Genomic DNA, 22,427 nt, shown 5'->3' with positions numbered 1-22,427 from the left:
AGTGAGCGTATTTGGACACATTTCAATCTGGCCCATGTTGACACTGTCTTTATGCTCTATTAAGCCTAAATGCCTCTTTTTAAATCCAGACAAAATTTCTCACTTTACTGAGATCTGGGATTTAATTAGGCCACTCCAGGACATTCACAAAATTGTCTTTGAACCCATTCTGTTTCGTTTTTGCAGAATCCTTGTAGTCTCTGTCTTGCTGGCCTTCCAATCCCTTCCAAAATCAATATTTATCTATTCTTCAGTATCGGAGGTGTCAAGTAACAGAGTACAAATACTTTGTTACTTTACTTAAGTAGAAATTTCAGCTATCTATATTTTACCAGAGAAATTATCTTTTTTGACAACTTTTAATTTCTACTCCTTACATTTTTTTTGCAATTATCTCTACTTTATACTCCTTACATAAAAAAATAGACTTGTTAGTTTTATTTAATTTCAGCTCATTTTCATTATGGCCTGTTGGTATTTAAAAAAAATAAAAACCATAAAAATAATTTCTTATTTTGGTGGTTTAATTAATTTCTTTGTGGTTGGACTCAGTACTACAACTTGTTCGCCACTTACCAAAATAAATAGTTTTTCAAGATGATACAAAGTTAAATTTGACCCTATTGCAATTAGTTATAAAACTCAGAAAATGACGTATAAGGAAGTTATCATCCAGAATTGTAGAAAAATTTTTATTTTATAGGGTGGTATCTATTATAAGGTTTAAAGCATCTGTCCTTAACATTTTTTCCAGCATGACTTTTACTTTTATGCTTAAAGTAATTTTAAAAAATTATACTTTTACACTTTTACTTTAGTAAAAGCTCAAATGGATACCCTAACTTCTAAAAAAGTGTTTTAAACAGTAGGGTTTCTACTTAAGTAATAAACATTAATACTTTTGTCACCTGTGCAGTGTTTTTCTTTATCTATGCTACTCTCTCCAATAATGGAGGTGCTGCTGCTGGTTATGTGCAGTAGTTGGTGTCTAATGACTAAAATATGTATTTTGATTGACAGCTCTTGGCTAATTTAAATAAGTTCAGTTCAGCTAAAAAATTTATTTCACTTTACTTCATCATATGTCCGATGTCAGTCATCCTTTTCTAGGCATTCTCTGAATGAACTTTTAGGAGTTCCTCTGTCTTGCATAGGATGCAATCAGATTATTTTTTAAGTTGAGACTGACCTTCACAAATCAGCAGAATGTTGTTGTAGCTGAAGCCCATTGGACATTCACAGCGGAAACTTCCTATCTGGTTGATGCATACTCCATTTGCACAGATACCAGGAATTTCTCTGCACTCATCAATATCTGCAGGAGAAAAACAAAAACAAAAAAACATAATCACTAAATTGTTTTAACCAGTTTCAGAGGTGTTTTAAAAAAGTTGAATGAACAACCGCTGCTGGATTTACAATGACTTACCAATTGGTTTGCCGGTGTGGATGTCAATAATGAAGCCAGGAGACAGGTTACCACACAGTGTCCTGTATTCATCTGGAAGAATCAGCAAAGAGGAAACTTGATAAACACGAATAATGATCCTTATTAAGCTGTGTTCAATCAGCTGATTTGATGCATATTTCTGGGTTTGTGTTGCAGCTCACTGGTGGCAGGGGTAGGACACGGTTCGCATGGCTTATTCCAAGCTTTGCCCACGTTGTAGGCGCAGCAGCACATCTTCTTGGTCATGTTGAACGACAGCTCGTTTTCACACGTGTCATTGAAGTTGCGGTAGCAAACACTCTTCCTCATGTCTGTGTTATGAGGAAAGATAAGAACTTTCTAATACCCTGTAACAGTGTTATAGCAGCAGAGATTTTTGTTTGAGGCAGCATCTACCACTCACCCATGCAGTTGTTTCCTCCATTGACCTGCATGTATTCAGGGGGGCACACACAAGTGTAGTTTCCCTTTGTATTGTAGCAAGTGCCAGGTCCACAAATACCAATGTGAGCAGTGCATTCATCAATATCTAAAAAAACAAAATAATAACAATAAAATTCAGATTATCATTCAGTTGCCTTCACTTTCTGATCTCTTTGACATAAAGAAAAGCAGATACCTTCACAGACGCGTGTCTCTTCATTCAGATAGTATCCTAGTGGACACTCACACTGGAAGCTACCAAACGTGTTAATGCATTCTCCACCCTGGCAGAGACCTGGCAGCTCCATACACTCATCGATGTCTTTAAGATTGTCATATTAGAGAAATTACAGTTTTGTCACGTTACTCTTACCGGTCTGGTACATTGCATTTTCAAATATGGAGAAATTCTATGTTTTACCTTCCAAAAGAACAGTGATGGGGTTGGGCCTGAACCCCTCCCCTCCTGGACAGAGAGTCTTATACTCGGCTAGAGGGGAGAAAAAAAGAGTAAATTGCTATGATGTGAAAAACAAACAAAATAAAACATAATTAGAAGACATAGAATTGATTTTGTTTTGCTGATGCATACAGGAGTTAGATGCAGGGCAGACTTCACAAGGATTTCCCCAGAATCTTCCATCAGTGCAACAACAGGAAGCTCGCGTGACACCGACACCGATCTCCACACTGCAGGAGATTCCTCCGTCACCCCGGGGAGAGATGTCTAAGTAACAGCTACCAACACGGGTATCTGGCACGAATAAAGCCCAGCGTTACATGTTAAATATATTATAGACATATTAAAACTGCAAATAATAGAGCTCATAAATAAAATTTCTTCAAGTTTTATCATGTGTAGTTATGAGAGAGTGATATTTTGCACAAGCGCTGAATGAAAGCATAGACAACTTAACTATGGAGCAAGAAGAAAACTTCTCCCATAATTACTCTACACAGTTAAAATGTATGTTTTAATTTAATTCAATATATATTATTGTTCCCTTCATACATTAAAACTAGCTAACATTTTATGTTACAAAAAAATAAAAACTACAGCTCTCTTACTTTTTATTTTCAAGAAAAATTTTGTCTGATTCATCTCATGTGCATCGCCTACTTTGGAATTAACAGTTTTAATTTAAACATGTTAATCAGATAGAACACAACTTAATGTAAAACCTATGGTGCCATATGCTTTTGCTTCTTCGGATATGTAAACAGACGGCTCCTTGATACACTGGAGTACCAGCATCCCAGTAAGCATTCTCTAGGCGAAGCTCAGTTCAGAAAACTAGTTTAAAAACCACTAATTGTCTCAAGCATCCAGGTTTGAAAAAAAAATATATGGTAGAAGTGTTTTAACGCAAGTTCAACAACCAGCAGTTGTTTGCAGTAAACAAAATAAAACATATCACAACTAATACTACAAGTCAAGCAGAAAGGGTGGCTCTAAATGACTGCTGCAATCTCTGGAAGTAAGATAATGGAGTTGTTTAATAAACTGTTTTATCCCATTGGCAAATGATGGCAACTTATTTTGCTATATTTCATTTCATGCACTGAGGTTATTCCAATACTTGCTGAAATCCAGCATGCTGCTCACAAAATTGCAAGTTTCCAAGAATAGAGGAAGTACAAAAACCTCCAGAGCATTGCTGAGTGGCAATCATTGAGTATGGCCCTTTTTCTGCCACCAGGTGGCAGGCTTTATTCTTGTGTCTTATGCCTGAAACTGTATCTCTAGGAACACTGTAACATCCAACAACATGTCACCATCAACACTCCGGATATTGAAGGTGTTCTATCTTAGGGAACTAATGAAACCAAATATTGGTTGAATCATGTTTGCCTGTGAATACACCTGATTTGTAAATATAGAAAATATGAAACAAAAGTCAAAAGTTTGCTTAACTTTGAGATTAAATTAACCATTAAAAGAAAAGTTGAATGTCTATCAATATAATTTTAGTTTTATCTTCATATTTTTACTACTCTGTATCATTTATTTTTTCCCAAAAAATCATAATTTGCTATTCTGGTTGACAGACTTAAACTTCACCTATTCCTCATCATTTTGAAGAGTGTATTTGGGTGGTCATTGTTAAATCTTTTTATTTGCAGTCTGACTTGAGCGTTACTCACCAACACAGCCCACTCCTGTGGGGTTGAGTGTAAAGTCAGGCGGACAGTTACACAAGTAGCTCCCTTCTGTGTTCACACAGATTCCATTGAGGCAATTCACAGTGTCAGCACACTCGTTGATATCTGCAAGACACACAAAGAGCTCTCATCTCTGAAAGAAACATCAGCTTGGCAATATTGAGCATGCCAATAGTTTTACAATTCAGAAAATTATCTTTATAAATATATTGTCACAAAAACCTAATATTCCAACAGAAATTAGCTTTGGAGCACTGGCTGTTGGCATAGTAGTTTATTAAAATGAATCCTGCAGTCATTTTTTCAAAGCCACATGGATTTACTTTGATTATTTAAGCCTTAAACCTATTATAACAGACACAAATTAAACTCATTAAAAAACAAGTGTGTACTGTTCTTTAATAGTTACCAGTGCAGTTCCCTCCACTGCGGTCCAGTTCATAGCCTACGTCACAAACACAGCGGAACATTCCTGGGAGGTTCTCACAACTTCCAAACACACAGATGTTCTGGAAATTGCACTCATCGATATCTGTGGAAAAAGTAGGCAGGACGTGATTATATATGCTACACTACTGAAGAAAACAGAAAAAAGAAGAGAGCATTGCAGAATAGGTGTTGCACCTTCACAGGCCTTGCTGTCCTCTGTGGGAGTGAAGCCCATCTCACACTCGCAGCGGTAGCCTCCAGGGGCATTCAGACACTGTCCGTTTTCACACAGGTTGACATTGTCTGCGCATTCATCCATGTCTTACAAGAAGTCAAACAAATGCAATATTAGATAATAAATCACACCCGACGAAATCTGCAGAAATATGATTCAATCATAGAACAAAAGATACCAATTATTGGAACCGTACTGTATCTCATCACTTTAAAAAAAAAAAAAAAAGTTTTCCCTTAACTCAAAATAATTTAGAATTGATTGTTTGCATCTACGTTTACAATAAACAAGCAATTTTTAATGACAGAAATAAGGTATTTTTTTGTTTAAGAGGAAGGGGATGTGATATAAAGAATATTTTACCATACCTACTATCTAATGGTCATTTACCATCAAAGCAGTTTACTTACCCGAGCACGAAAAGCCGTCTCCATTGAAGCCATCTTTGCATGTACACCTATATGATCCCGGTGTGTTCACACAGTCTGCATTAAGGTGGCAACTATGGTCCTCTGAGGCGCATTCATCATAATCTAAAGGGGAAAAATTTAAAGGTTACAAAAACACACTTCACTATAGTGCACAAACAAAGATTTAGACTAAATTAGTCAAATAAGTAATTCTAAATTATTATTGGGGAAATTAATTATCTGATCTACCAACTTAAATGAGGACAAAGATGATCTGATCCCCTACTCACCCACACATTTGATGCCGTCTCCCACCCAGCCATCTCTACAGCGACACTTGAAACTTCCTGGCACATTAATGCAGGCGGCATGCATGTCACAGTTGTGAGCTCCGATCTCACACTCATCAATATCTGGAAAGGAGGAAACAGCATGAGGAGGAAAGCAGTTTTAAAGCTGAGGTTGCAAAACAAACCTTTAATCCAATGTAACTTAAAAAATAAAAAAATAAAAAACTATCACTGCGCTCTCATCAGTACAAAGTAGATTTGAAGTTTCTGAAGGTGTCAGCAAAAGTATCTGAAGACGGAGGTACATCGGTAATATCAATAAATGAGAAGCACTACAGGATTCGATTACATCTCACAAATTATGTTATATAAACACAAAACCACATGCACTACCCACCTGGGTGTCACATACAGATATCTTTTCTATTTTATAGTGTTAGAATCTTTTACATTACAAAAATATGAACAAAAACAGTTCTGATTTGTTATTTTTAATTATGTGTGATTCATTTATATAGTATTAGCGTTTTACTTTTACACAAAACAATAGCTTTTTTGTAAAAGTAAAACCTACTCTTAGTTTATGGAAGTAATAGACATGCTTTTACAGACTCATCTTCAATTTTTCAATCATGAGAATTGTTATCCTGTTCAAGACGCATGAATTCAGCGGTGTCTCTTACTCCATGAAATTCCCATTCATTTTTCACCTCAAACACAACTAAGGAGATCTTTTTAGGTTTATGTTGAAGATAAAGATAATTCTAATCTACTGTCCATAAAAATGAGCCACTGGTGCCATAAAAACAAAACAAAAAAAAATAAATAAAACATCTGCATAACCTAACTGTGATTAGGAGCATAATCTGCATCTTTCTTGAACTGCTGCAGAACTCCAGTCCAGGGCTTACAGGCCATGCTTTAAAAGCCATTGATTTATAGTTATAATACTGAAATGCTAACACACTTTTGCTATTTAACCAAATTTAGAAGATCAATTTTAAACAACAAATAAACAAACATAAATATGCACAGGTATAAATAAAAATGGTATTAATATCCAGATGATGATCTTTTTGATACATATAAATGAATATAATAGAGCTAGAATAAAGATGAAAATTGAACGATTTCAACACTTGGATTAAGACCTTAACTGATACTTCCTCTCTGCTGATGTGTATCCATGTTTTTACCTGTGCAGCCTGTGGATCCCTTTTTGACAAAGTATCCCAGCTCACAGTGGCAGATGAAGGAGCCCTTAGTGTTCTCACAGTTACCATGGAGACAGATGTTTGGGTTTAAATCACATTCGTCCACATCTGGGCAGACAGGGCGAGACAAAGATTGGTTACACAAGCTTAGTTTCATGAATACAGCTTAGGGTGATATAAAGTAAGTCTGACAGAGATAGTCCCACAGAAAACTACACAGTCATTACATGTCTGAATCTATATGAAAACAAATAAAGGGTTTGAGAAAAAAATTAAGTATAGTATTATGCCCTCACCGGTACAGGTCCTCATGTCCATGGAAGCCATGAAACCATCAAAGCACAGACAGCGATATTCCCCAGGAATATTGGTGCATTGGCCTCCATCACACACATCTGGAGTCTCTTCACACTCATCAATATCTACCAAACAGCAAGGATATTTTAATTATTTAACACATAATCACACTGTAGCCAAATATTCCTCATATAATGAACAAGTGAAGCATATCTAGTGTTTTATTACCTGCACAAGTCCTGAGGTCAGGCATCAGGGCATATCCCTCACCACAGCTGCACTCATAACTACCCTCAGAGTTGGTACAGTGGGTCTCACATCCACCATTCATAATGGTGCACTCGTCAATATCTGTGAGAAATTACCGTTATGAACGAGACGGACATTCACATCTCAGTCTCAAAGCTGAGACTGAAAATAACAAACAAAATGCAAAAAGTAGAATTTATTTCAGCTTCTATCAAAAAGCTGTGTAATATCAGATGAAGTCTTCTATTTACCAACGCAGCCCTGTCTGTCAGGTGTGGCCTGATATCCCATGTTACAGGAGCACTGATAGGTCCCAGGCATGTTGACACACTCGCCATTTCTGCACAAGTTGTCACTCAGCTGGCATTCATTCATGTCTGCATAGGAAGCAAGTGAGAATATTCAAATTAAAGCATTTAACACTTAAAAAAGGTGTTTGCAATAATTTCTTAAGCTTTAGCAATTCAGGCATTGAGTACTTTGCAATTAATTTATCCTTAGTGGATCTATACCAATTTTCACCATAATATCTCATAAATTTCATTGAAAGTTAATTAGTTCAAATTAAAGAGGGAAGCCAATCTGTTCTCTAGATTTATTGCACAGGAGAATCTAACATGTATTAAGTTATTTAATAATTTTACCTTACAGCTTATTAAAACATAAAAGATCAGTTTGTCTAAACATTTAATTTTTGCTTAGGACCAGTGAAAATATTATTAAGAATAATGAAATGTTATAATATAGCCGTGTTGGATAACGTACTCGACAAAAAAATGAAAACGTACTACTGTACTTCCCAGCAAAAGCTTTCAAGCATATGGATTAAAATTGATGCAGTGTGGATATTTTTGACAGGGAAATGATTACCTGTTAGAGCCAAAGCAACCAAAAAAATAAGACATTTGAAAATTAAAGGATAAGAAATGAAAAAACAAGCAATTTTATTTAAAAACATTTAAGAAAAACATCTGTTTTGGAGAATTTATCTCTCGGGATCAACAAGGATAAAAAAACTACTAATGAGAAAACTCAATACTTTCTGTTCAGTTTGTTTCTTCATCTCATTCTATTGTAAACCAGTGCTTATAAGGCTGGTGAGAAAAACAGTATACTGTAAATCTGAATGGATTGTGGTTGAGCTGCCCTAAAACCCTTTTTAAAATTTGGAACATGCTCTTCTCTGAGGTCCAGTTGCTTCCTAAAGAAAAACCCAAAGCAGTGTCCAGCCCACAGTTAACCGGTTGTCCTCAAACCTAAAAGCAGAGCCACAGGCTGATTATCTTTATGCTGGTTATCCAGTCCATCCTTTAATAAGGACTAACTTTTTGCATGTAAATCCTTTTTTTTTTTACTTGCCTTATATAACATAAAAAATATTGAAAACAACAAATCTGGTTTTCTTTAGTTATGTGCCATAACAATCAACATCGTTTACTAAGAATATTTTTTAGTGCATATCTGCTTACCTTCACAAACCGATGCATCACTGCTGAGCAAATATCCTGTGGGACATTCACACTCAAAGCTTCCATCTGTGTTCATGCAGGTTCCTCCATGGCACAACAGGGGGTTCCTCTCACATTCATCGATGTCTGTCATTGATTAAAAAACAGCCATAAAAACGATTTCAAAAGTGATACAAATAGAAAAAAAAGGCTCAGACAGTATCCTCTCTAGTTCAAACTTACCCATGCAGTTTTTCATCATCATGAAGCCACTTTCGTAGCCTTCAAAGCACTCGCACTCAAAGCTGCCGGGTGTGTTGACACATGTACCATGACCACACAGGTCGGGGGAGATTCGACACTCATCAATATCTAAAAGTAAGGCACACAGCAGAAAACGCAGACATTTTTTTTTTTTTTTTTATTTAATGGGATCATTTTATTCACCTCACATCTCATTCAGAGCTGCAGCCACCCAGTTCAAACCTGTGCAGTTCCTCTCCTCAGCTGTGAGAGCAAAGCCGTTGTTGCACCGACACTTGAAACTGCCAATTGTGTTTCTGCAGGTTCCATAAGTACACAGCCCCTGGAAGACCTTACATTCATTCACATCTGTAGAGAACACATTAAAAAAGAGATTTATAACTCATTTACAGCGCTTTAATGTATACAGTCGATTTCTACAACATCCCACAGTAGCCCGGTTCATCTACAAATTTTTATGTACCTTTGTAAAAGGTCCTGCCGGTGAGAATATCTCCTCTATTAGCGAAGCCCCGCCCCCTGGGGCAGATGGTATTGAACTCAGGCGTTCCCTCTTTAGGACATTCCTCACAATCGATCCCCCAAGCAGCTCCCACGGAGCAGCAGCACATGTCCACACGATACCTTCCTGGTAGTGGCTCACCGCACTCATCCTCGTGCCATTTCTTATAGCACTGTTCACTGCGCATGTCTGGACAGAGTTCACAAAAATAATGAGGATTTCTGCATTTAGGTTTAAACTACCTCCGGTTTTATCATCTAAGTTCCTCTTACCCACACATGTGCGACCACTGCTGTCCAAAGTCAGGCCTGCAGCACACTCGCAGCGGAATGAGCCCTGAGTGTTCACACACCGTCCATTCGTACACACTCCGGGGAACACTTCACACTCGTTAATGTCTGCAGAGAGAAACGTTTGGAAATCACATTTACTTCTGAAACGAATGCATAAAAATCTATATACTTAATGCTACAAAACCCCCTTGGGGACCATTTCTCATTTAAAAAAAGACTTGCTCAGAACCATCATGGGCGACTGAAGGGGCCACTAGGTCATCACATCCCATAGCGATATGAAATACACCTACCTTCACAGACAAGGCCTTTCATGCGAGCAAATCCTCGAGAGCAAGCGGTGTCTAGGGAAAAAAAACATGCGTTATTTTAGTATTTACTGTATCCAGAATATATAAATATCTCTTATTTAAATTGTTACAATATTTACAGTACTAGATACTGCTTTATGTAAAGACTCTGTGTGTATTTGTGTGTAAAAATTTCAACTTACCCCTAAAATAAACTTAGGAAATACCCCTAGACCTCTAATAGTAGTGTCTACATGTGTTATTATTTGAAAAAATCACAACACATTTGTGTTGTCCTTCTTTGTGTATAAAATCGCCTGTTTGTTGCCGCCCTGAGTTTAAAAAGGGTTGACTGCATCTGATTTTTTCCAGGGGCTTAGCCTGGGATGTGACCTCACCAACAGAGAGCTGACATTAGCTGCTCTCTGCTAACTCACCCCTCCTACACAATAAATGACTTTCTTATAAAGAAAAAATGAGAAAAAAAAAGCAATATTGTCCTGAATATAAAAAAGTTAAATGCATTGAAACTGGGTTGAATTATCTGTCCAGTTCAGTATAATGATTTGTTTTTCAAGAAATATGTCTGTTTTGTAAATTAATATTTTTTCAGACGTGAACAGATTGTGCTCTTTGAAATTTGTTTCAATTAGCAAGGGTTAGTATGTAAGGTCAAGCTAATCATTTAGATATCAGCAGGAAATGGTCTTTCTTAGTGATGGAAAACAAGGGAGCCTTTGTGAATATAACAGCTGTGAATATTTTTCTTCTGGGATGATGTAAGAGCACTCATAGCATAGATCTGAGAATAAATATCTTTAGGATTTGTTCCTGTAAAATTGTTTACTGCAATTTTACTTAAAAGCAATTTTTAAAAAGTTACATGAAATATTACATTTTAAAAACTAATACTTATCATTGCAATATCAGTATGTGGATATATGGATGCAATATTTGGTTGGATATACGGTAACCTTTTATGTAATGCAGTCATTCTCAGCCAATGTAGAGAGTTGGGATATTGTGTAATATAACTTCCAAAAACGCTAAAAAACAATCCACTGGACTTTGTTTCCAAGTTTGAAGACATTTTGCTTCCCATCCAGGAGGTTTTTTTTCAATTCAAAATGACATAAATAGTGTTGAGTTTAAGGCTTTTTAGAGTGGACCAAAAACAAAGCCTTGTTTTGGCTTAGAAAACATGCAAATTTAACTGGACGAATAGGTCTGGCTCTTAGGAATGGAGAGTCGTTTGGGTTCTTTGGTAGCCGTCATTACCTGATACCTGTCTATGTCTCTGAAAGGGGGGTCGTTAGGGGGAATTGCTGGCCTGGCTGAACAAGCTAGATGTTCTGTTCCCCTGGAAGGGGGTTAGGGGTTGCGGTGATAGTGGGAAAGGATGAACTCTATCGCTGCATTTTAGGTTTTAGAAAGCTGAAACCTGAGTCGTCCTCTTTCTAAGTTTGCTTTTTATTTCTTCCCATAGATGGTTTCCTTTACGCCCCTCTCAAACCACCTGTCTTCTTTGTCCAGAATGTGAACATTCTGGCCCTCAAAAGCTATTTCTGACGTTTTGAATTGAAAAAGTTTCCTGGATGGGAAGCAAAACATCTTCAAACTTGGAAACAAAGTCCACTGGATTATTTTTTTTTCTTTTTTGGACTGACTATGACCTGGATGACTGGGAATCTTCACCATCATGTGTAATATAAAGAAAAGTGTCCAAAAAAATAAGAGTTAATCTTTCAGATTTCTTTCTTGCAAATGTCATTACATAACAACTAAAAAATCATTTATGAGGAAATGTTTTATGAATAAATAAACAAACCAATCTCGCAGGGTTCACAGGGGCTGCCCCAGGCTGCTCCCAGGGTGGAGCAGCACTCAGACTTCAGTGTGGCTCCGTTGATGTTCACCTCACAGCGGTTGTCTTGAATGGTGAGCCAGCAAGTGCTCTTCATGCTGTCTGTGGAGCCACAGAACAAGAGAGAAAACGTGATTTAAAGTGTCCTGGGGTGGGTTTCAGGGAAACAAACTACTCTGTTTACACTTAGTATTTCCCAACCAAAAGGCTTAAACAACAGGCTAACAAATGTGGTGAGCACATTTCAGATATAAAACATTTGCCAGGTGATTTTCTTCCTATGTTTGTTGAAAACAAAATGTAAACCAGCCAGACCTGCTGATCAAAACAGTTCCCTGGTACATTAACATTATCACATAAACTTCAGTCGTATCACGTTAAACTCTTTAATCATTCTGTCTGAGGCTAAAGGTTAAGTTATGTAAATGCCTTGAATCAGTTTGGAAAAAAGTATATTGTGATATGAAACACTTCCAAATTTTGAGGCAAGCAAATAAACGCAAACAGTCAGAAAGATACAGTCTATAAAGATTAGTTTTTTCATTCCATAGGTCTATGCTTAGTTCTTAAGGGGAATTCAAAATCAACTAAAACCAAAAATTTGCAGATCAAAGACTTTGAAAATCAATACTCTGGAATTACAAACACCAAGATTTCTTCTTTAGCTCTTCTCTTGTCATTTCATACACACTTTGCATGTGTTCAACAGTGCTGATCATAAAAAAGTGTCACAAAAAAAGTGTCTTACCAACGCAGATGGTGTTTGTAGAGTCCAGTTTGCTGCCATGGGCGCACTCGCAGTTAAAAGACCCGGCAACATTGCGACATAGTCCATTGATGCATGGGCTGGACTCACACTCATTTATATCTAAGACATGCAGAGACAAACACTTAAAATTGCTGATTCATGTTTCACGTCTCAAATAACCAAACACATCCAGTATCAAAACCAGCAGCGACTTATTTCCATAAATAGATAAAAGCAGATAGGGAAACTAATTAATAAGACTTTATGTGAGTGAGAGCTTACCCTCGCACGTCTCAGAATCAGGTTTGAAGACAAATCCTGTAGGACAGGAGCATGTGTAGGACCCTGGTGTATTTCTGCACAGTCCATTGTCACAGAGCAGTCGGTTCACTAGACACTCATTAATGTCTACCAAAAAAAGAAAAAAATAACTTTTAACATCATTGTGAGTTTCTTTGCATTGTTTTTCTATAATCATCACCTTCTTTCATCACTATAAACTCATAACAGCACAGGTACAAATTTGGATCGAGGTTATAGTGGATTTTTGCGAATTTTTGAAAAGACTCCCCTCCGCATCTAAAAATAAAAAAAAACGAACAACCTTGTACCTGTTCCTGAGGGGGAAACGCCTATTAAACACATGCAAGAGCACGCACAACGCCATTTCTCCTCGTGCACGCTCTGTTTAAAGTTGCTGTTTGCATCACTCATACAAGCTTACTTTCCAAAAGTAGATTTGCATTTTTTCCACTACTGTATGTCAGAAAGTAAGTGAAAATGGGGACGAGCACGTAGAGCGGCTTTACATAAACATATCACCAGAATGATTGACAATTAGGAGGACCACTTATTTTGATGATCAACCCGGAAAAAGAACATCCTCCATTATACCTTTAAGCCTTAGAACAACTCTCTTTATTTAAACTAGTATAATGAGTAATTTTAAAAATAATAGAAATCTAATCTTTATTTAAGATAATTTTTAACATAGAAAAAAAAAAGTACACCATATCAAGAAATATAATTACCTGGCCATCAGTGGCCATCAAAAATCTACTCACCAACGCAGGTCTTTCCACTTGTGTCAGACTCATAGCCAATGTCGCAGATGCAGCGGTAACTTCCTCTGAGGTTCTCACAAACACCGTTCTGGCAGATGTCTGGGTCCAAGGCGCACTCATTGATGTCTAAGAGATCATCAAATGAAACCCAAATGATGTTGGATATAAACATGAATGAAGTAAGAATTTTTCTAAAGAAAATTACTCACCTCTTCCATCAGTGGTAATACCAATACCCCCGCTGCATACAGCCTGAAACTCAGCTGAACAACACAAATGAAACAGCAAACACTTTAAATACGATTCTTCTTTACTGCATTTTATTTTGACTTAAAGTTACTACCTGAGTTTCTAGATGGGCAGGGTTGGCAGGGCTCTCCAAAGCCATGCTCGGGGTTAGCACAGCAGCACTCAGACTTGGTCACTGCTCCTGGAAAGGGACGTGAGCATGTACCCATTTTTATAGTGCCATAGCAGGTGGTCCTCATGTGTGTGTCCACACACACTCTTCCATCGACGTCAACGGCCAGGCCTGGTGGGCATTCGCAGCGGAAGGACCCTTCACTGTTGATGCAGCGACCGTTCATACATATGCCAGGAGTCAGACACTCGTCAATGTCTGATAGAGAGAGGGTGTATGAGCAAACCAGAACATCAGACATTAAAATCCCAAGTATTTACTATTGTTGTTTGTTTTGTTTTTTTTGTCTGCTCTTTATGTTTTATTTTTTGCTTACATCCCCATTAAAAGCACTGGCCCCACCATACCCATTGGTCTAAAACTGACTGAAAATTCATCTTAATATGTTTATTTGTTGCTGTGACTACTCTGGACAAATACAGTGAAATGGCAGCTACTTTCAAAGCTTCCAAAGCAAATTTTATATGATTAAATTGTTAATTTAACAATTTCTTCTAAAACAAAAGACAATTAAATGACACCACTGGTATTGGATTAACATTATTTCAGGATAACCCTTTTAAAATCTTTGTGCTTAATTTATACTTGCTAAGTCATACCAATGCAATACCGGCCACTGGTTGCTAAAGAGAAGCCAGGCTTGCAGATGCATTTGAAGCTGCCATCCTCGTTGATGCACATGCCATTGAGACACATGTTGGTAGTGGCACACTCGTCGTGATCTGGCAAAAACCAAGAAACGTTTGATGATTTTCATGAAGCTTTTATGTAAAGTGCAGCATTGTTTTTGCATCCGCTCTCGCTCACCAACACAGTTTTTCCCATCTGGAGAGAGCTCAAAGCCAGCATTGCAGATACATTGGAAGCTGCCCTCCGTGTTGACACAGCGGCCATTGCGACACATCACTCCGTTTACAATACACTCGTCAATATCTGCAAAGAGGTGAGAATGTCTGTTATTTGCTTTTATTTAATATTTGCATTCTAGCATGATCATTTAGTGGCCGTTGACTGCCTTCATAGATGTACCGATGCAGGCCTGTTTGGTAGGGGTGCCCTGGTATCCCTCATGACACTTGCAGTGGTATGACCCAGGTGTGTTGACACAGTCTCCATTGGTGCATGGCTTATTCCGACACTCATCCTCATCTAAAGATGTATGTTAGAAAATAGAAAGAAAATCAAAGGAGGTTCATCAAATTCCTTGAACTTACAGGAGATGGCACTGTGGTGCATCAAATAAACTTATGACTCTCACTGACTGCATTATGTTTGGTTTTATATTTCAGTTCAAACTGCATGGGTATGCTTCTCACCAATGCACTCCCCCCGAACATCCTGCTTGTATCCCATGTTACACTCGCAGCGATAGCTCCCAGGTGTTGGGTTGCAGCGTCCATTTAAACAAAGATTGGTAAAATGTTGGCAAAAATCAATGCTGTCATTCACAGAAACAGAGCCTTAGAAAACACAACAGAAAACAAAACAAAAATTATTTAAGTACAGATAATGAAGCTTTATTAGAGGATACAAAGGATGGGGATAAAACACTTTCTGTTACTGGTTTTATTAAACATACTTATAGGTCCTCCATTGCCACCAAAAGTCCCTCCATTATCGCCAAAGGTGTCCCCTCCTCCATTGATATTTGGCCTACCATTCCCATTTCCATTAGGTATACTGGGAGGCTTAAATCCAAAGTTTCCATTGTGGCTGGGGAAGTATCCGTTGGGGAAGGGGTGAGGGAGTCCTTGTGGAACTCCCACAATGCACAGACGCCTGAACTCATCTTATAGGGAAAGAGACAAAAAAAAAGGATAGAGTTTGCTTTCAGCAGTTTGCTTCAACATTCATGCATAAAACAAACCGGTTCAACTTGAGGTTGAGGTAACTCCACTGAGGGGGCTCCAACTGCCATTAAAACAAGATTCAACCATTATTTCAGATAATTTATACAGAAGGCAACATTTTCTTTCTTACGTCTATCCAGAACAGTTTGCTGTGTGGGAAATTTGGCTGTATAAAGTTAAAAATCATATCCACTTTCTTCACTGGCTTCAGTTGATAACAATGTGAAATCGGGAAAAAACTACCGGTATCATGGAAGCAGACCGGGAGGTTTGGACTGTCTGTCTATAGCCTTGCCTCTGCTAGGATTTACTTAAGAATTGTTAATGTTCTTTGCTCTGTGTATGGTTTATGCTCACCGGAACCTCTGACAGGACACATCTCTGGGATCTGGCTCAAAGCCCAGCAGCGTCCTGTTTCACAGCAACACTGCATTTTTGTGTACTGGCCATTTAGCTCTGCTGCACAGCGACCATTGGCAAGGGCAGAGAAACAGGTGCCCACACGCTGATCTGGGAACAGAGGGAAGAAAATAAACAGCAAAATTTAAAAACAGATGATAAGATAATCTAGCATATGAAACAAAAATTTAAAGAGATAAATCAAATTAGGCTTGCAACGAGTGAACACATTTTTCTTTTTGTGGTATCTATGCTTTTGTGGCAGAAAAATTGTACAGTACCCTGAACAAACCATGCGCACTATGAAACATAGTGGTAGAAGCATTATGCTGTGGGGATGTTTTTGTTAAGCAGGGGCAGAAAAGCCTGTTTCAGTTGACGGAAAAATATATCGAGGCATGTTTATGTGTGAGAACAACCAAAAGTACAGATTAAAACCAAAACCTGAACAAAAATAAAACATTTTTTAAAGAAAAAAAAAAAAAAAAAAGCAACTCTTAAATCCTCAGTTTTGCTTTGAATTCACAAGTATTTGCTCTTTGGTGTTTCCTACCATATATGATCACATAGTTTTGTAGTTTATCAAATATGTCTTTAGTTATGAACTAGTTTGCAACATACTGTATTGTTGTGATTGTTGGGTTACATTCATTTACGCACCTAAAACAGAGCCTACTCTATAAAACTCTTAAAAGCTCTTTGACTTGCTTGCCCTATCCATGGTCCCCACGGAGGAAGCCTTTTTATAGAATCTCAACAGCAAGGGTACTTAGGGCCTCACCTAAATACCAACATCTAGAGGGCCCCCAAAAAGGGTTCGTATTTGTTACGCTTTTCTAGGTCAGGGTCAGTGGGCTCAAGAGAGGGAGCTGGTGCTCAGCAATATTAGAAAATTAAGTTGCAGTTGGGCATAACCTTACAATTATAGAAAACACAAAAACATAGAAGTAGGTCATCTTTGAGCACAACCTGAAAACCGAAAGAAAGGTTCACGGAGCAGAAGAAAAAATACTAAGAAAAGTGAATGACAGGAGGGAGGGGCGCAAGTCGATTAACCCACTAATAACCCAGCAGTCTGGAATTAATCAGTTCCATGTGGAGCAATTCCTGCCAATTAGATTAAACAGAAGGGGCTGTGCTATGTCTGGGAGCTTATATAGAACTGTGCACACACATGTACAGGCAAACCTACGTATAATGGTGCATTCCCCATATGCATCCACCAGCATGTACGCAAACCACAGAAAGTCCTGTTAGAATGACGGAGCAGTAAGCATAGCTAAGGATAGCTGGAACAGAGTGGGTGAATTTATATTCAGTTGGGTTTTTGTCATGATGACGATGACTTAAATTAAATCCATTTGAGCAGAGAGGTACTGTAAAGGAAGATTACAGTTTAATTTGCTTATACGGTCGGTTTTTCTTTTTGCCTTTCCTTAGTTGCCCACATGTTAGTTATCCATGAAATACAGAAGAGGGAGAGAAAAAAAAGAGGAAGTGAGCAAATAAAGGGCAGAAACAAAAAATGAGCTCAGTGGGAGATTGCTTAAAGCTCTTAGCTTTGGAGACTAAATGGAACACAAAGGGAGATGGAAATTAGCTCATATCCAAAATATACAACAGCACTCTATTGTAAATCACTTGAGGTGTTTAGCTCGGTGATAATTTGATTACAAATAACAAAGACTTGACCAGGCTTTTCTACTGTTTAAATCAAAGCAGACACTCTTGTTGTGTCATCTTTTCTTTTTCTTTCTCTTTTTCTTTTTCTTTTTTTTAGAAAAAAATAACAAGAACATTGTGTCTCTTGTTAAGAAGCTGTCTCCAACTAATTCCAAGCTGCCAAAAAGGACGAACCCAGCTGCCAGTTAAAGTTCATGTTTCCAGTAATACTTCATAGCTTGTTGACACGGAAAGTTCAAGATCCGATATTAGAATGGTTGATGAGCAACGTTTGGGTAAACAGGGAAATAGCTGGGTTTTATTGACACACGCCTTATTGTGCAAAGTTATGCATGAACCAAGCAAGCCTAATCCAGATAGATTGTTGAGCACTTTGAGATTTTTGCTGAACAAATATAGATGAACCATATGTCGAATTGAAATTTAGGATACATTTTAACATAGAAATTGTACAATGTTACCTGCAATTCAAACTTTCATAAAGAAAATCTGCTTTTTTTTTTAGTTTTTTTGTTTGTTTGTTTAACACGTTATAATGGTTGCATTTACAGCCACAGAGATGTGGTAAAAAACACACTTAATGTAATTTAGTTTTTTTTCATATAGGGTTTCATTTGCAGAGCAATCTTATTATAATTATAAAATAATTAATATATTCATCACCATTACAATGTATTCGTTTTACGAAGCAGGCTTACCAATTTTACATATTCAGTCAAGCTAATAAATGTTAGAATGGCCAGTTAAAATGTGTAAACAGTTCTATATATATAAAACTTGATTCTTACTAGTATAATTTTTTTTTTTACTTTCTAAAATGCAGTTTCTGCCACAAAAATGTAATTTAGAAAGTATATTATTATATTATTACAGTGATCTACAAATGGAACAACAGAGAGAAGAGTGCTTTGAATAAATGTAAAATTGGCCTACTTCTTATAAACTTACACATTAACCAGAGCAACAATCTTCTCCTTTGCCATCTTCCTCTCCTTTGTAGATTTAGCAATGTTTCTCTGTCTTCTAAATTCTCTTTTTTAATTTTATGCATTTCTGCATTAAAATCTCTAGTTCCAGTGGGGTGAAATATACATTTACTTTTGCCTGTTGTCATGGTGACTCGTCGAATTGAGTTGTCCACTGATAACGGCTTTTCATACTTGTTGGGCATGTTCTTAACTCTATGTGGATCTAGTTAAAATTGATACAACTAATTGATGGCAGCCGTTGTGAAACCGAACACTCAGAGTTCCCAACTTTAGGATAGATTAATTTAGAGTTGCGGATTTGAATCTGAATTTGTTAAACCTGCTTCATGAAACAGACCCCAGCAGGTGGCCAAAGGGCTGAGTCGATTTGGACCATACCACATGAATACAAACCCTGTTTTCTAACATAAACCTGTGCCTGACTGTCCTTACTGCTCGGTCCATCACACACTTCAAAGGGACCTTTGTGGACAATAGATCAAATCGAATAGCTATAATCTTCAGGAATATGTGGAGCATAGGACCTCCTAAGGTGATATGCTGATGGGTCTGCATCACCGTCTGCAAGCTGGAAATGAAGATAATCTCTAAGTGCCCAAGAGGTATCCTGATAAGATGACAGAACCACCTCAGCGGAAGCAACGACTGTACTACCAGTATATCGCCGCATCTTTAACCTTAGCAAGGAATATCTCAGAGGCTTCTATCCAGGATACTCTCCTTTAGGTTATGCTCCCTAGGTAATAGCCTTCAGTGAGTATTAACACAAATACAGCATGGAAAAACAAAAACAAAGGTTTTGGGTTCCATGAATTATCTGTTTTAATCTAATCTTGACTGTGTGAAATAAACTGGGTATGTTTAACTATAGGTTCCATAATGGAGGAGAACTGCAGAAATATATTAGTACCTGGTAGTGTTTCATAGGGGAGCACTAACGTTAGAGTAGATTACTGCAGTCAAAGCCATACAGTACATGTAAGTGTGTTTGCACATGGTGACCACAGGTCTGCTCATCAAGACTCTATTCTCAGTAAACGGCTGTAAAGGAGAAATTCCAGCCACATGTGTAGCATTTAGCTGGAAATATGCAAGAAAAGAAAAAGAGTAATTTGATGGGTGACTCACCCACACATCTGGAGCCATCTGTGCTGGTGATGTAGCCTCGTGGACAGTTGCAGACATAGCTACCAGCAGTGTTGGTGCATTCTCCTCCATCACACACCCCAGGAATGGTGCTGCATTCATCAATATCTGAAATTGTAAACAGTTTGGTTATTCTATTACAGCCAAAGAGAAGTTAAATTAAAAAGGGAAGGTAGCACTCCAACAAAACCAGGAAAAAAAAAAGATTGTTACTAAGATAATAAACCACTGTATGGTTTAGTTCAAACATTTTTTTATCATGCTGTTCCTATTCTTAAAGTATCTTTGATGTGCCAGTGCAAGCGGAGTTTTCTCTCTTTTGCCATATGAAGCTCAGGGTAACACATTTTTTCCCTCTTCCATGCATTCCTGAGCACTGCCGAACAGATGGCTAGAAGCAAGTCACAAATATTTTCCTCAGAAACCAGGAAAAAGTGTCTGTTTGCAAATGGTTCAGCCATCCGTCACTGTTTATGAGATGGCAAGCAGAGAGCTGGCAGCAGCATGACTAGGCTCTGCCTCAGCATCTAACTTCACTAAACAACCAGCCAACATTATCGATTTATTCTAACCTTGTTAATGCATTAAGAGCAGAATAATCAAGAGAGACAATAACCTATGTATTATGTTCATAGAAAAACCTGCAATTAATGTTAGTTAGAAACTTAAATCTGTATTTTTGCAGCATTAATATTATACATTTACCGTCATATATATTGTGCATGCTCCAAAAATATATATGAATATAAAAAACATGAAGCAGTAAAACTGTGTTTTTATCCTACCGTTCAAATCCTGAATTGGAAAATTCCAAGTAAGTCATATCGTTAAACACATGTTGTTTGTGACATTTGATCACACTGGCATGAGTTTCTAGACATTCCAAAAAAAACATGCACAACAGAAAACTTAAAACAGGAAAATAAGTCTTAGCTGTTAACTTTGCCTTAGTTAATTACCATACAACAATCTAGGAGATACAATGCCAAAAAGACTCCAGCATAAGATTTAAGATACTTAACCGAATATCATATTAGAGGAAAAAAACTTAGGAAAATTTGCAGGTATCCTTATTCAAAATACAAACAATCAGAGAAGCATTAGTGCATAAGGTATCTCTGATCAGACCCACGTAATTTAAGGCTGCTTGATGCATTTACGTACCAGGTCGAAATGGTGCCCTGAGACGCAACCTCTGCAGCTTTTTACTCCTCGAATTAAAAAGATCCACGTCACCTAATATACTTCTAATATACAGATTGAGCCTTGGGGGGCATGAACGGCACAGAGCTTACAACACACAACATGTAGATGTTAAACACACAGCTGTTTCTATCATTTTTAAACCATCGCTACGTCATCAATGGGTGACAGCATATTATTTTTCAATAGTTTATCACAATCTGTTGATGGTAGAGATTATTATTGGCCATATCGTCAGATGACACTAGGTGTTTCTATTTGCAAACACCCGCCAGCAGGAGCTGTTGCCCGTCCACCATGTTTTTATTGTGAGGTTACAAATTTTCTTGGGTGGACACTGCAGGGAGAGGCGTAGGTGCTAAAATGACAATTTTGCCATTTGGACATCGCAGACGTGTCGAACATAAACCAGACGTAAATCAAATGCTGTGAGTATTACTGTAAAATGTGATGACAAACTTAGTAAAATTGTTATACCAGAGAAAAGGTATAAGATATGCAATACTGGCAAATTTCAACATAATGGAGAAATTGTGTTAAATCTAAAGAATTAAACATCCCTTATGTGATGTAAACATACCAGAGGGTCTTCATGCAAAGACTTTGGCTGGGGCCCACTCAAAAAGCCCCTCACTGTGTGAGGGGCTTTTTGATGACATGGGGTTATATTTTTCTGAGAGACGGTTTTCAGGGAAGTGTAATGTTTCAAGTTTCCCCAAAGTGCAGAATTTATACAATGTGCCTTGTGTAACTGCACTGAGCCACTGCTTAACAAAATTACAGCACTGAACCTAAGGTAATACAGGTGAAGGCGTCTCCTGTGAGCTGAGCTTGAAAAAAGTAGTTAGTTGTCCATCCCAGTTTAAGTACGAAATACATAATGTAAGGCTGCCATGTGTCCGCATCCAGTATGCACTAATGGCTGTCAGGCCCGTCACTCTGACAGCAGTGACAGAAGCCAAATAAACCCCGCAGCAGCAACAGCGCACCAGGATTACGTCATGGGAAAGCTGCACTTCTGTCATCAGCATACATTTCTAAATGGACTTATTGTTGCTGCATAAAGGTATATATATATATATATATATATATATATATATATA

General features: G+C 37.6%; 1 protein-coding gene across 1 annotated transcript in view; it reads right to left on the bottom strand.

Annotated features, from left to right (window-relative positions):
- Window positions 1–22,427, bottom strand: part of LOC107100843 (fibrillin-2-like) — an 86,918-nt gene that overhangs the window by 16,986 nt on the left and 47,505 nt on the right. Inside the window, exons 9-43 of the mRNA XM_015399498.1 lie at window positions 20,104–20,229; window positions 16,262–16,414; window positions 15,634–15,843; window positions 15,371–15,514; window positions 15,084–15,203; window positions 14,862–14,987; window positions 14,654–14,776; window positions 13,977–14,252; window positions 13,843–13,896; window positions 13,634–13,759; window positions 12,852–12,977; window positions 12,570–12,689; window positions 11,786–11,923; window positions 9,961–10,011; window positions 9,647–9,772; window positions 9,336–9,563; window positions 9,095–9,220; window positions 8,852–8,980; window positions 8,630–8,755; window positions 7,412–7,537; window positions 7,140–7,262; window positions 6,911–7,036; window positions 6,597–6,722; window positions 5,401–5,523; window positions 5,111–5,233; window positions 4,661–4,786; window positions 4,446–4,568; window positions 4,019–4,141; window positions 2,466–2,627; window positions 2,295–2,363; window positions 2,070–2,195; window positions 1,854–1,979; window positions 1,612–1,761; window positions 1,430–1,501; window positions 1,190–1,315 (exon numbers count right to left, since the gene is read on the bottom strand). Of these exons, the coding sequence (XP_015254984.1) occupies window positions 1,190–1,315; window positions 1,430–1,501; window positions 1,612–1,761; window positions 1,854–1,979; window positions 2,070–2,195; window positions 2,295–2,363; window positions 2,466–2,627; window positions 4,019–4,141; window positions 4,446–4,568; window positions 4,661–4,786; window positions 5,111–5,233; window positions 5,401–5,523; window positions 6,597–6,722; window positions 6,911–7,036; window positions 7,140–7,262; window positions 7,412–7,537; window positions 8,630–8,755; window positions 8,852–8,980; window positions 9,095–9,220; window positions 9,336–9,563; window positions 9,647–9,772; window positions 9,961–10,011; window positions 11,786–11,923; window positions 12,570–12,689; window positions 12,852–12,977; window positions 13,634–13,759; window positions 13,843–13,896; window positions 13,977–14,252; window positions 14,654–14,776; window positions 14,862–14,987; window positions 15,084–15,203; window positions 15,371–15,514; window positions 15,634–15,843; window positions 16,262–16,414; window positions 20,104–20,229 (4,578 nt within the window). The remainder of the gene's footprint in view (window positions 1–1,189; window positions 1,316–1,429; window positions 1,502–1,611; window positions 1,762–1,853; window positions 1,980–2,069; window positions 2,196–2,294; window positions 2,364–2,465; window positions 2,628–4,018; window positions 4,142–4,445; window positions 4,569–4,660; window positions 4,787–5,110; window positions 5,234–5,400; window positions 5,524–6,596; window positions 6,723–6,910; window positions 7,037–7,139; window positions 7,263–7,411; window positions 7,538–8,629; window positions 8,756–8,851; window positions 8,981–9,094; window positions 9,221–9,335; window positions 9,564–9,646; window positions 9,773–9,960; window positions 10,012–11,785; window positions 11,924–12,569; window positions 12,690–12,851; window positions 12,978–13,633; window positions 13,760–13,842; window positions 13,897–13,976; window positions 14,253–14,653; window positions 14,777–14,861; window positions 14,988–15,083; window positions 15,204–15,370; window positions 15,515–15,633; window positions 15,844–16,261; window positions 16,415–20,103; window positions 20,230–22,427) is intronic.

Source organism: Cyprinodon variegatus, unplaced genomic scaffold, assembly GCF_000732505.1.
Source record: "Cyprinodon variegatus isolate N-32 unplaced genomic scaffold, C_variegatus-1.0 Scaffold30, whole genome shotgun sequence".
NCBI classification, from domain to species: Eukaryota; Metazoa; Chordata; class Actinopteri; order Cyprinodontiformes; family Cyprinodontidae; genus Cyprinodon; species Cyprinodon variegatus.
The sequence above is the reverse complement of the archived record's forward strand: the minus strand, read 5'-3'. Positions and strand labels throughout refer to the sequence as shown.